We start from the raw sequence: 13,477 nt of genomic DNA, 5'->3' as shown, positions 1-13,477 counted from the left end.
CACCGCCTCGAGGGCGAAGACGGTTCAGGCCGTATTGGATTTCGCCGAGGCGTCACAGAGGTTTCGCGGTCGTGCGCCACAAGGGCAGCCTAACAGCGGGAGCGGCAATGGGCCAGGGTAGGCCGTGACGAGGCTCTAAGTTCATGTCAGAAAGTGGATCATTCTAAAAGTACATACTCGGATATAAAGTTGTTGTATCCTGCATATCGTTCGCGAGGGGACAGGGTAAACGAACACTACTACTAAACTACTACTACTACTACTACTACTACTACTACTACTACTACTACTACTGTCTGTATTAGGAGCAGTAGCTGACCTGAAGACCTCTGACGTGTTTAGCACAAGCCGACGTTCAACGCAATGCCTTCAGGTTTGGTATGGATATGTTTCTGATGTACAAATGGATAGTTTGGTGTCAATGATACCGGGCACAACGTGATACCCACAATACATTTCACTTTTTCCCAAAACGAAACTGCGAGCTCGACAGCATTACGCTGTTACGCTCATTTCGTGTTGTAATCTTTCTTTTGAACAGATGAGCCTTTTCAAATGACAACTAGCAACTTCCCGACCTTCTTCGATCTTCGAGCCTGCGTACCGAAAATGGTCTCTGACATTTTCTTCTTTCGCACCAGCCACTCAATAGACCATGTGAGGAAAGCATCAAACCCTTGATCGGGATCTACCTCATAGTAAGTCCAATCGGGTTTAATAAAGCTTTAAAGCTCAGCAAAAAAATCTTCAATCGGATTCAGGTCGGGCGAGTAGGGTGGCAGGTAAACCAATTTCACCCCCGCGTCCGCGCACATCAGCACAATTCGCCCTGAATGATGAAACGACGCATTGTCCATAACAGATTTTGGCTCAGGCCATTTCCCACAGTGCTGAAGAAGCTGGGCTATTGGGGAAAGCTGGATATCCCGCTGTACTCAACACATTTCTAGATATTTCCATGCCAATCATGGACGGCCTCGAATCAACGAGGCATATCGGTAAATTTGATAAAAATAAAAATAAGAAATGCATACCAAGAACCATGTCATGGTTGTCGCTCCAGCTGACGTCACACAAGCGGACGTTCAACGCGATGCATTCAGGGTTGGCATGGACTTGTTTCCGACATACCTATAATGAACTCCACTCCTCCGAGAATGCAACTGCGAGCCTGCGAGCTTTTTGTTATTGCTTCCACTGATTGAACATAAAGAATGCCTGTTCTCAAGCGATATTGGCCATGATGGGCTCAGCCATAGCAGTCAGGGTCGGTTCGCTTTGAGGGCCTGGCCAGAGTTCATTCCGCAACCGTCCTTATGATCTTGTTTTGCTTTGCGAACCAATCATGACATGACGAATATCTAGAATATGTCGAGAGTTGAACTTAGTCTTTCTTCCTATTTAAGAATCAAGGACAAGATCAATCACCGGATTTTATTGTCATATTCCAATCACATGTTGTGGTATTAATTCTTCGACAGCCTCCATCCCTCTTTGAAGCAAACAAGACAAGTATAAGCTGCTGTGCATATTGCGGAAGAACGTACACTAAGGAGCCTGTCACATATTTCTGGCGATAAATTGACTATACCAAACGCCGTCGGATTTGAGACAATCAAACGGACCCCGTGGCATCCAATGGAACGGATTGAGCGCGCATGACTTAGCATGAACTCATAGAAGGCTGTCTGGTGGACGGTGAATTGACACAGTTCCAAATGCCGAAGATCCAAATCAATGCAGGCCAGTAATCTCAATGCTGATCCAGATCCACTCAGACGAAGATTTGAAGCGGAGTTGAGCAAATCGCAAAGGTGCACTCTCAAAATCTGCAGCTTTGGGTCTAGCCGCAATGGAGAAAAATAGGGCATTTCAAGATCTGATAAGTGAATCGTCTGTAAAAAGACACCAAAGTCCCTCCCCCTCCCGGCCTTCAAGGCGTTTGAAATGACCTCAAAATGATGCCGAACGGAGTGCTCTGTGACAGTCCGGTCCATGTAAAATGTCAACCAGTCATCTTGAATAAGCATTTGGCAGAAATTTACGCGCAGCTGGTTCAATCGAGGAAGCTCTCTGAAAGCTTTCGACAAAGTAGTCGAGTCCTCGCAACTCTCCACGATTGCATGTTGCTCTTGGCATATGCCCTTGAAAGTATTATACACCAGCAGATACGGGACATGCATCTGAGCCAGATGATTGCAGTTGGACTTTTCATTGGATATTTCCATATAATCCTCGTACTTCAGGACATTATCTTTGAAAAATTGTAGGTTTTGTATCGCTAAAAGAAATTAGTAGCTTTCACGAAGATATATTGCAGAGTCATTACCAGGATGCAGCAGCTCTGGAATTGTATAAGTAAATGAAACTATGTATTGGCGCAGGTCAGATAACAAGAGCTCTCGTAATGCGTGAAATCCGGAGTGAGAAAATTGAAAATAGACATTGTAGAAAATGTACGGCAAAGAAACTTTTCTCAACCTTCCGCAGACAAATGACAGAATTTTCACATCTTCGATACGAAGATGATCCACGAGTATTAGTAAAATTTCTGTGGGGAGGAGATCGAGAGAAGCAGTTCGATGTTCTGAATTCTCCATTGTTGTCCATTTCTGAAAGTGCGGCAGGAATGTAAGCCTAGGGCATACAATGAAGTATATCTTCAAAAGTCAGTAATCTTGTCGGTGGACTGGGATGTCGGCGCAGGAATATCCTTTAGACCGAGATATATATCACGTGCTCAGCATAGTATGCTTCTTGACCCATCGCGGCTTAGTGCCCGACAGTCTCAAGTAGCGGGAATCCGCAAATTTTGAATAAATAGCCTGGCAAAATGACAAAATTTTAGAAATAATGACTGGGTCGTACTGTATTAAGAGCTTACTGAAACTTCTTCGACGTTTAAGCCTGCGCGCCGAAAACGGCCTCTAGCACTCTTCTTTTGCACCTACCACATTAATACACCAAGTGAGGAACACATGAAATCCTTGATCGGGATATGTTCCATCTCCTATACGCAAATGTTGTGGTATGAGGACGGTGCAGATCAGGAACCAAGCCACACCGTCGGAATTAGCTCCAAAGTGTCTATACAGACGACCAAGTTGATTTCCAATCAACTTGGCTCATTGTTGTATATATAGGCACATATATCACTATGAAATAATAAGTCAATTCATACCTCTGAACTACAACAGGAATTAGCTCCGAAGTCTCTATACAGACGGTCCCCTACCAAAACCTTCACTCGGGACAATCGGCGCTTTCGCCCGTGCAGTCTGTCCCACTCACCGGGGATCTGACCCCCTCAACGCTGACAACCTTGTCGCGAAGGATGCGGAAAGAGCGAAAGGAGAGGCACTTCCAATTCGCGATTTGCAAGACGGGCCTCATTTACCACCCAGGCGCTCGGCAGTATGAGTGAGGGTAGACACTCTCTACTCTAAATTTCCACCATCATTGGCAGGACCGAGCCCAAGACCCCCGGCCGGTTCTCGGCATTGGTAGTCATATTACATTCTGGTCGTGTTTAATCTTGCCGCAATATGAATTTTGAGGCTGGTCACTCAGTTCAACCTATCGCCTCGCCTCGAGAATATGTTTCTTCTCTCAATAAAGGACCATAGTATGACCATAAATCTTTATGTATGAGGGGTTGCAACGTCGCATTAGGCCTCCACAGTGCTCGTGGTGTTTCTTTACATGACTACGCCAGGTGGCTGAGCCAACAGCAGTGGGGCGTATGTCACATGACTTCGGTGTCCCCTTCAGATGGTCGCGAATTAGAAATTGCCAAGAATTTTCTGGCACAACGCGGGCACGCACTCCCTTCATACCCCTAAGTCTTGAAAAAGAAAAAAGCCAAATTGGCACCTCCCCCAAGCACTGACCAAAATACTCAGCACCTATGTTTTTAAATCATGCGCAAACCAGGTGACGAGCTCATTGTTCAGTTCAGGAAGAAATTTGGAGACCTTCTTTTGACCTGCGATGGTGAGAGAGGAAAGGGAGGCGCTTTTGTTCACCCGGGGGATCCAACGTTACCTGTTAGATATGCCAACGATATTGATTTCGTGGGTGCTACGCAGGTAGACAACACGAAATATGAACAACCATTGGGGCTAGTGAGCGGTTCCTCAGTCTCCCGCAAATCCAATGCCTTCGATTCGTCATCTCCGTTGGTTATTCATAAAAAGCATAAGACGTCTCACAGTCGCAACCTGCCAGGATCGGGCGCGGTCTTCCACAACAAAGCAGGTGACCTCCACTCTCCTATGATAGAGTGGGGTGAAACAACCGCGCCTTTTCTTGACACATCAAACCAATGTACTTCGCCGATTTCTTGGGTTGGGCCCGACTGCTTCGCTCCGCTGGCTCAGACTCAACATTGGGTTTGTGATAACACACACTACGGACAGCCGGACTATATGTCGGGGATTTTCACGCTCCATGATTCTGCCTACTCCGCGGCGAATGGACTCAATCATGGTATCCCGACCGGTGATATGAGCCAAAAAAGGGATTCAATGGCCGCATTCGAGGCAGACATCACTCAAGATTCGCCATTCGCCAAAGAAGAAACGTACGTTTGCAGATCACACATCAAACTATTCTGTTCACTGATCTCATAGATTTCGTTACAATGTGACCTTGCTAGCCCCAACATCAATCGTTCGGCATACCAATGAACGCCCAGTGACATATCTCAACAAGGGTCAAATCTACAGCCTCGAAGTGGTAGACCCTAAGCCACCCTTGAAGATTGATGGGCCGCTTAAATATAGAACATTTGTGCGGGTAACATTCGAAGAACAGGCTCAGAGGTCAGACCCTGTTAGATCATGGGAGCTATGGAAAGATGGTAGAGGCCTTAACGAAGCTTACAAGCGTCAAAGCGAGCTCTTAGCCGTCGAATATGTCGAGCCTTTCCAAGACGGTGCTAAGTGTCCGGAGCATCGCCAGATTCGACTTGAAAGGGCCACTGTTGATGGGTTCTGTGTCACCTGGATAGCTGACCCGACTACGAAAGTCTGCAAGTACGCCATTTACCTAAGGTTCAATTTCTTATCGACCGATTTCAGCCGCTCGAAAGGCGTGAAAGGGGTGCCAGTCAGGTTGTGTGCAAAGACGGAAATCCTACGGTCGGACGGCGAGGAACGGATGATGGAGCACGACTCAGAAATGTGCTATTGTGTCGTAAAGCTCTTTCGAGACCACGGTGCCGAACGGAAATTATCGAACGACGTGGCACATGTCAAGAAAAAGACCGAAAAGCTCAACAAGGAGATCACCGACAGAGAGCTGGGCGTGGGCTTGATCAGACCAAATCACGGATGCGGTTCAATGAACGGCGGTCAAATCGGTCATCGGCCTCAGAAGCTCAAAGGGGCTATAAAATCGCGGAAAGACTACACGACTGATGAGGATCTTCATGCGGAGTTGGCCCAAACATATGCATTATTTCGATCGGCCCATGAAGTGAGTGTTCTTAGATTTCGTGGCAACGAGCGAGACGATCCGGAATCGTATCCTGTTATCTTACCACGCGGAACAAACACAGTGGTGAAAACTGGGGACATGGACAATCAACAAACGGAGAGCGCATCCATGCCTTCAGCCTCGGGAAATGAAGGTAGATTGCCCAAAGAGACTTACGTGCAACCTGATCATCTTCAAAGCCTTGTTAATCCGCAACGTTCGCCTGGAATCCCAACAGCTTCTATTTGGGCCTTGCAGGAGTCACCATTTCATCCATTACAGTCGTCCAAAGCTGGTTCGTACCGCAACGTAATAATGTATTTTTCGTATACTTACCCTCTCACAGTGGCATGCTTTTATGTACAATTCAAACAAAATGGGAAGGCACTCTCAAGCCACCATCATGCAATATACTTGATAAATCGCACCTCTCTCGAGCTTAAAGAAAAGCTTGCGAAAAAAGTGCAGATTGATTCAAGTCTTATCACTCATATATTCTGGGAACACAGCAGAGGCTTCAAGGTTATGGTTGATGACAATGTGGTCCAACATCTTCCCGAGGCGCAAATTATGACTGCGGATATATATGATATTTCGCAAACGGAAGTGGCTTCTTCTGGCTCCAAACTCTGTCCGGTGAAAGTAAAGCTAGTTTTCTGAGCTCGTCGTTTTAATGCCAAAAAGAAATCAGACAATCTGCATATAAACAGTCTGGTCTAGCCTTTGCTGTGTGAATACTGGATATGGATATACCTAAACATGAGTTAGGGACTCACGAGTAGCCGGACGTAAACATCTATGCTTGTTTCGCGGCCTTGCATCTGTGACAATATCTTCCCTTAGGCGCATAAGATCGGCTATTGCGGCGATCACCCGGATTTTCTTGAGTGGTGGGACAATCCCAATAATAGACCATTGTCTCCGGTTCACCGACGACGGTTTTTTCGACCTGCGCGGCGGACTGAGCGTCGGGGCTGGGGTAGGTACCTCATAGGAGGGCTGCGTAAGTTTGCACTTGGGCTGTCAGATTGTCAAACTGCCTAGTCTCTCCTGTCCGAGGCGTGCGACAGTTTTCATGATATCGGGACCAAGCACTTGACCAATTCGCTCGCATTGGACCACTATAAGTGCCTCGAACGGCGGCTACCTGGCATCGCTGGCAAGTAAGTGTTGTAGTTCAGAGGTATAGATTGACTTGTTATTTCAGAGGGATTTATGAGCCTATATATACAACAATGAGCCAAGTTGATTTCCAATCAACTTAGTCGTCCGTATAGACACTTCGGAGCTAATTCCGACGGTGCAGCTTAGTTCCCGATCTGCACCAGCCTCATATCACAACAACTATGTTTTAAGAGAAACATGATACTATATATACATCGATGAGTTGAGTGCAGCCGTAGTAAATTCGATATTTGCGGTCTTTCCACAGCCACTTTGGGTGGATCACAAGGACGATTCTGAAGATGAAAATAGGGCTGAGATGAAGGCTACAATCACCATGACCTCAAGGTCGTGTCCATGAGCCTTTGGAACGTGTTGTTTAAAACAGCGTCGCTGGGAGTCGCAAGGCCGGAGTTTGCGCGGTCTCGCAGGATGATCGCAAAGCGTGCAGTAGCTGAATTGAGACCGGCAAGAACCAGTCGGGTGATAGAAAGAAAAAGAATGGCAAGGCACATCCGAATCATGGCTCCGCCGGTATTCGGAGGCATTTTGGATCCGCAAAAACAGTTCTATTGATTGCAGGAAGGTGAGGTGTGTCTTGTTAGGGGAGTTAGTTGAGGAAATAAAAAATCGGAGGCGGAACGGTGAAGCAGGTAATATCTCCGGGCGCTGTGAAGGCTATATTTGCTGTGCTTCACACAAAGCCTGCCTTATAAAGAAAGGCCCAGCTGATAGTGAGCCATGTCAGCTGCCTTTTCCTTGCTTTGTTGCCTCAGTGGTAATGCGAAAGGCGTTTTTTCGGTAAACATGTTTCAAGTAAAAGCACCATTCCTATCCTTGAGATCGATCATGGCCACGGAAATCGTCTCAGATGCTTGGTTGTAAAGCAGGTCTAGGAATCACCCCGTGTGTTCCTAGGATCTACTGTCTTATGGAATGGGGCCAGTATATGATCATCATTTCCAAGACAGGTGATAGATTACGCACAACATATTTCGAGCCAGATAGTGATCCGATCAGACAGAGTTTACCTTGGTCTTTGTACGAAACCTCACTTTGCTGTATTCGAGGAGCATATTCTTTGCTGTTGATTGACAAACTACCGAACACTTCCACAGGAAGACAAATCCCCCTATTTTCTATCGTTTCCGTTGAGCTTACTGTATTTTTTGCCAGCTAGCTTAGGATCTGATTCCAACCATAAGGCAACCCTTACTGCTGGTGAGCCAACGCGGCCGATTAAGAATCTATTTTGAGCTGGGAAAATTAACCGGGTCCCGCTAGTGTGTAGATAACTAACATAGCACAAATGAATATTCTCTATGGGCGACAAATTCACGTGCTGTTGGTGTTCGGTGGTTTTTTGCTCAACGTTGATGTAAACGTTGACATCAACTTTCTGACAACATTCACCACCCGTACATTGCCAAAGGTGGTTATCTGAGAAAACCCAGCGAATGTACCAGCATGATGCTACCAAGCCATTGTGGACGATGCCAACGACCCCAGTGCTCCTGGAGGCACAAACAAGACTCCGCCGGTTGTCTTTTTTACTGTGGTTCTGGTGACACGTGGTTTCGGCAACTGAATTAAAACATCGTTGATTCGATCGTTGCATTGGTTTACGTACCGTGATTGAGACAACAAATCAACATCCGCAGTCCTTCTGGGAGCCGGCACTGATATTGGTCAGCCGCGAAAATTTGATAGTGGATATATCTTTCTTGGTCAACATCAAGCATTTAAAAGCTCATGATAGTCCCATGGTGGATGCTTCTATGCCCTTCTTTTGCTTCAACAATTAACAAGTGCAGCACCATCACTAGCAAGACCAAGCAATTACCATGGATCACAAGCTTTCACAGGTATCAAAGAGGTCCGTCGTTCCAGACACACAAGGCCACACTGGACATACATGGCAAACTGGTATCATTATGTTAGATACCCTTCTCGCGGAATCCATCGGCTGACAATCTATATCATAGAGGCAATGAATCGGCTGAAATTTTTTGCCGGGTTATTATGATTAGTCTTTATTCTACAATTCCTTGACGTGGTATGCCTAAATTCCATTTTCAATGTACTGGTTCCATGAGTTCTCGTGAGATTGTCGTTTCCTGTTGACTATCTAGAAACGAAATCAATGCCGTGCCAAACTTTGATGTTTATAAAGTATAATTCCCAGAAGAGTAATCCATAGTCCAGTTACAGTACTAGCCCATGATAAGCTCAAACATCCTTTCGGTCGTTTCTTCACGGAAAAATATCTTTGCCCTCGACTCGAACACCCATCGTTCACACCTATACTGATCCCACCTCGATTCACAAAATTCTCGGCTGCTGTCCAATAAAAATTCACTCCCAGTCAGCTCATTCACTATATCTTCCTCTAAAGCCGTCAAGGGAAAGAAGGTCTCCGTTTGAATCATCTCATCCACACGCTGCACGGTTCCCATTTGAGAGAGCCCTAGCTCGTTCAAATAGTCCGGTCCGTTAATAATCCCAGTGCTTTTTGTTTTCCAAACAGTGAGAAGTAGAAGCTCGATGATATGCGGCGGCCTCAAAAACTGTGCCACATCGCGGATAAAAAAAAGCCAATTCGAGTGTAGTGAGTAGTCTTCATCCATGTATTCACTTTGCAAGTATTCGCTCCCGCCTTCTAGCCATATAGCAGGGAAATCGGCTGCTTGGAAAATCTTTCGGCCAAGGAAGCCCCAAACAAAGTCTGTGACCTCCAGAACTTCTAGTTTTTCCAAGAGCGTTCTTTCTGGGTTGTTTGTCCAAATATCCCATATTTTTGCAAGATGGCGATTGCGCTGGCTAGCCGTTTGGAAGTCCGCTGCTTTTGCGAGACAAAGAGACTCCACTGCCATCCAGTGGGCAGTAAGTGCTTGGTAAAACCGTTGGTAGGCTCGCGGCCTTTGCGCCGTGGCATATTGAGATACATTCTTTTGGCTGAGGGGAAATGGCGATGGAAGAGGCTCTTCATGCGCCAAAGCGTCTGCGTATTCGTCGCTCTCGTCTAACGGATAATAATGCGGAAGGGACAAGATATAGCGCAACTGGACGAAGGGGTCGCAATAAATATCAAAAAGAAGCTTCATTGCATGCCAACGGCAAACTATCTCCCACACTTTGTGGTCGGGTAGTTCCCTAGAGAAAGGAGAAAGTTTGGAATCCGAGCCGCTTGGGCAAGATGTAGGGATACTTTTCGAGCTTGATAAGGTGCCCTGCGCTGGGCGTTCGATCGTAGAGTGGTCCTGAGTATCCGGGGGTAGTCGTCGATCATACTTATGATGAGTTGAACTGCGCTAGTAGCTCCGTCACTAATAAATTCATATTTGACACCAAATAAGGGATCGCACAATGACAGATCTGAAAATACTCAGGCGATTGGCCACTGGATTCAGGACAGCGTGCAGATTTCTGCAGCTGCGGCCTAACCGAAGAACATCGTCAATATCAGCAAGACTGCTGTATATTTGTAGTAGTATTTCGATGGGTAATAGAAGAAGGCGGCTCATGATTGAGTAGTGATCAGTTTGATCTTCTATGGTCCCTCACTTGCCTGATGTTCATGATAACGTAATCCAAAGCAGCGGGGTCACACATCTCGCGTCGTTGCGCACCTCTTCGGCTTGACATAATCCGTCATCTTTCAAGCCAATTGCCGAGAGTGCGGCGTAAATTTTCTGAATTCAATAATTTTATTGTTTTGTATTCTCACCAAATTTTCCATAAGTTTACAGACGACTCGAAACCTCTGCTGTCTCCATATCCAACCAAAGTCGTTCTGCTGGGTTATTCAGGGCTACCATCAGTGGCAGGACCTTCTCCTCCCTTGGGGCCGGCCGCATCCAAACCCAGAAAAAATATAAAATAAAATTAAAGTAGAAGTAAAGTTAAAAAGGGAACGAGATAAGTACGTTACTTTTGTGCCAAATATTCGAAGGCCTGCAACTTTGATATAGTTGTTGGAGCGTCTTTCTGTTGATTTAGACTAGCAGGCTAGACTAATACAGCATGAATGAGCTATCCTAATCTACTGTACTGGAGGATATTGGTGAGAATCAAATAAGTGAGTTTGTCTAATCCAGGTGAAACCAGGTGAAACCTGGAAAAAAGCTCTTTAAATACATGCTTGGGGCCCGGTTTACTATGCCTACGGCATAGACACCTCTGCCAATCAGGGGTAATCGACACGTGAGGCGATATCTATTGGCTTAACCACGTGGGACAACAACCAGGTCAGATTATAGGAGTTTTGCGATGCGCTTCGGGAACTGAGTTTCCAAGAGAGTAGAATTAAGGACAAATCTCAACATAATGGAGATGATGTGACTGTTGACGATGAGGATCAAAGCAAAGATATAATGATGACGATGATGATGAGTTCATTTGCCCGATGTAGCTCGCTCTAAATATATGCTGCTACGCGGGAGTACTGTCTGGCCAGCCGACAACTAGAAAGGTGGTTGTTAGCCCACGTGACGACCATGATGAGAGACTCGCAATTGAGCCTCTGCTTGGTCGTATAGACGAAAACGAGACATAGGAAACAATATGTATGAGCGCGGAAAGCACTCGAGCCGCACCAAGACGGATGTCATTGGCCCTCACCGCCTCCGCTGGGACCGTGCTCCCCTTGCCATCTCCAATCTTTCTCCCGCATCTCTTTCTCCACCCAATATTCTACTCCCTTATCTCCTTCACACCCCCTTCTCTGCCGCCGACTGCCGGTTGTATACTCGTTCCGATTAACGGAGTACAGTGGACCTGGCACTGCACTCCTAATGGGCACCATTCTTCTCCTTCCGTCACTCTGTTCTTAGGGGTCATTTATTTCTCTTCTGCTTCTTCTACTCCCAAGGCAATGGGGTCAACTGTTTGGAATTGGCCCAAGAGACCTGTCCTGACCATGGAATTGGCCACAATGGTGTACGCCTCCGGCCGTGTCAGAATTTCATCTCGATAAAAAGTGATCCCCTGGTCGAATAGGGCGCTTCGCATCCCTTCGCGCTCTTCTTAGCGTAGAGGGCACTCGAGCAGGACATGAGCTACCGTCTGGTTGCCTAGGCCGCAGTCGCATCGTGCCGACTCGTCGGCTGATTCGAGCGAGATATGCTCTCAGACCAATCCGCTCAGTGCGCAACTGCATCAGGATCGATGCCTTTGCTTTGCGGAGTCCGTACCAGTATTCTAGTGTCTTCTTTGTTGGTGCCTTGATTAGCCGGCTGGTCGGCCGACTGGTCTTCTCCAATACCCACGCTTATCCCACTCAATGTTTGCCTCGTTGCGGAACCGACGTTTGGTCGTGGCTGCTAGGCGGATATATAGGTTGTGAGGGTTCTGTATTTCATCGGGTTCTTGCGCAGCTTCATTTGCATGTTTGTCCACGATCTCGTTGCCTAGTACCCCTTGGTGACCCGAATTCCACCTGAGTTCAGTTCGGATTCCCCGTTCCGCGAATTGGTGGATCAAGTCCAGACATCCTGCCATATAGACTTGACCTGAAGGCATACGCGGTCGGCGGAGCGCTTTCAGCGCCGCTTGACTGTCTGCAAAGATGACCAGGCCGTTCTTTGCCTGTCTGGTCCAGGGCTCGTTACTGGTCAGAATTGATTCGAGTGCCATCTCTATGGTGCGTAGCTCCGCGGCATACACGGTAGACGTGTTGTCATCGCCCATAGCCAAATGGGCGACGTGATCTTCAAGATCAATCACTGCAGCGGCTCCCAATTTCCCTTCGATTCCACTCCCGTCGGTAAATATATTCAAAGGTCTTTCTCTTGAGGCTTTGATCAGCATCTGGTCATGATGGTCCACGGCAGCATATCTGTCAGCGATAATGACCTCCGGTGGGGCCCATGGTGCTAGGACGAATGTCTTTCAACTCTCCCAGTCTCTCGCCAAAATGCCCGGAGGATCCGCGAGGCATCCGCCCGTCTTCCAGGACTGCGCCTCCACTGGTGTCCATCCGGCCCAGCTTCTCTCATCTGCGGTAGTCGCAGCTCATCAACCGACAGTCGGTTCAGATCCTCGGGCAGGCTCTGGGCCTCTGGGCTCCAGTTTGTTCCCGGAGAGCTTCTTGTCATCAAGTTTTGGACCGTCTCAGCCAGGGCCATCAGCTTTAGAGTTGCAGCGTCCATCTCGTTCGTGTCGATCTGGCGACTGTGCTCCGCCCCCGCTATACATTACTTGTCAGCCCCCCCCGAAGGTGTTTGCAAAGTGGAGTGCTCCTCACTCACCAATTTTGACGACACCGGACTCCATGAGAAAGATCGTGTCGGCGCTCAAGGTAGCCAGTACTCTGCCCTGCCCACGGAGATGCTTTATTCCTTTCAGGACCTACCAATCATTGGCCATCGGTTTCCCAATGGCAGCGACCCTTTCCTCCAAAAAGAGGGGGAAGACAGCCCGAACGCCCCACACCCACCGGCCAAACACTCGCGGGGAGGGCTCCTTCGTCGATGGAGCATCGCGAACCCCAGTACCCGGCTTACGGATAACTAAACCGCTTCCCACACCAGGAAATGCTGCCCTCCATGACGATAGTGCTCGAGTAGGTCGGTGGAGTTTTCGGGCTGAGGGTCGGATGGGCACAGCCTGAACGGGAGGCCTGCTCGATTTCCAAATTCAAATCGCGCTTTCGCTTTGGACCAAGCCACATAGTCCGTGGTCGAACGGGGTGAGAATGGTCAGGGCCTATTTTTAAGGCGCCGTATGGAGAGGGTTGTCAGTCCAATGATATATACCCAAATTATATTGCGATTGCTTTATACTCAAGCGTCTGCAATTTGATCGGGCACGTCTGCTTAGGAGCTACCTGAAATGA

At 47.5% G+C, this 13,477-nt stretch overlaps 4 protein-coding genes across 4 annotated transcripts; 2 read left to right on the top strand and 2 right to left on the bottom strand.

Annotated features, from left to right (window-relative positions):
- Positions 1-3,920: 3,920 nt before the first annotated feature.
- N7506_005542 (uncharacterized protein) lies at positions 3,921-6,138 on the top strand (the record flags this gene model as incomplete). Its single annotated transcript, XM_056954836.1, has 2 exons — positions 3,921-4,582; positions 4,632-6,138. 2 exons carry the CDS (start codon positions 3,921-3,923, stop codon positions 6,136-6,138), a joined length of 2,169 nt encoding a protein of 722 aa, XP_056813725.1.
- A 2,717-nt stretch (positions 6,139-8,855) lies between these two features.
- N7506_005541 (uncharacterized protein) lies at positions 8,856-9,746 on the bottom strand (the record flags this gene model as incomplete). Its single annotated transcript, XM_056954835.1, has 1 exon — positions 8,856-9,746. The coding sequence occupies one exon, from the start codon at positions 9,744-9,746 to the stop codon at positions 8,856-8,858; it is 891 nt and encodes a 296-aa protein (XP_056813724.1).
- Positions 9,747-11,868: 2,122 nt separating this feature from the next.
- On the bottom strand, positions 11,869-12,450 carry N7506_005540 (ribonuclease H family protein; the record flags this gene model as incomplete). Its single annotated transcript, XM_056954834.1, has 1 exon — positions 11,869-12,450. The coding sequence occupies one exon, from the start codon at positions 12,448-12,450 to the stop codon at positions 11,869-11,871; it is 582 nt and encodes a 193-aa protein (XP_056813723.1).
- A 106-nt stretch (positions 12,451-12,556) lies between these two features.
- On the top strand, positions 12,557-13,252 carry N7506_005539 (uncharacterized protein; the record flags this gene model as incomplete). The annotated part of the gene is made up of 1 exon (XM_056954833.1): positions 12,557-13,252. The coding sequence occupies one exon, from the start codon at positions 12,557-12,559 to the stop codon at positions 13,250-13,252; it is 696 nt and encodes a 231-aa protein (XP_056813722.1).
- Positions 13,253-13,477: the final 225 nt, after the last annotated feature.

The sequence above is a fragment of the Penicillium brevicompactum genome (genome assembly GCF_028827555.1).
Source record: "Penicillium brevicompactum strain IBT 35665 chromosome Unknown utg000003l_segment0_segment0, whole genome shotgun sequence".
Lineage (NCBI taxonomy): Eukaryota > Fungi > Ascomycota > Eurotiomycetes > Eurotiales > Aspergillaceae > Penicillium > Penicillium brevicompactum.
The sequence above is the reverse complement of the archived record's forward strand: the minus strand, read 5'-3'. Positions and strand labels throughout refer to the sequence as shown.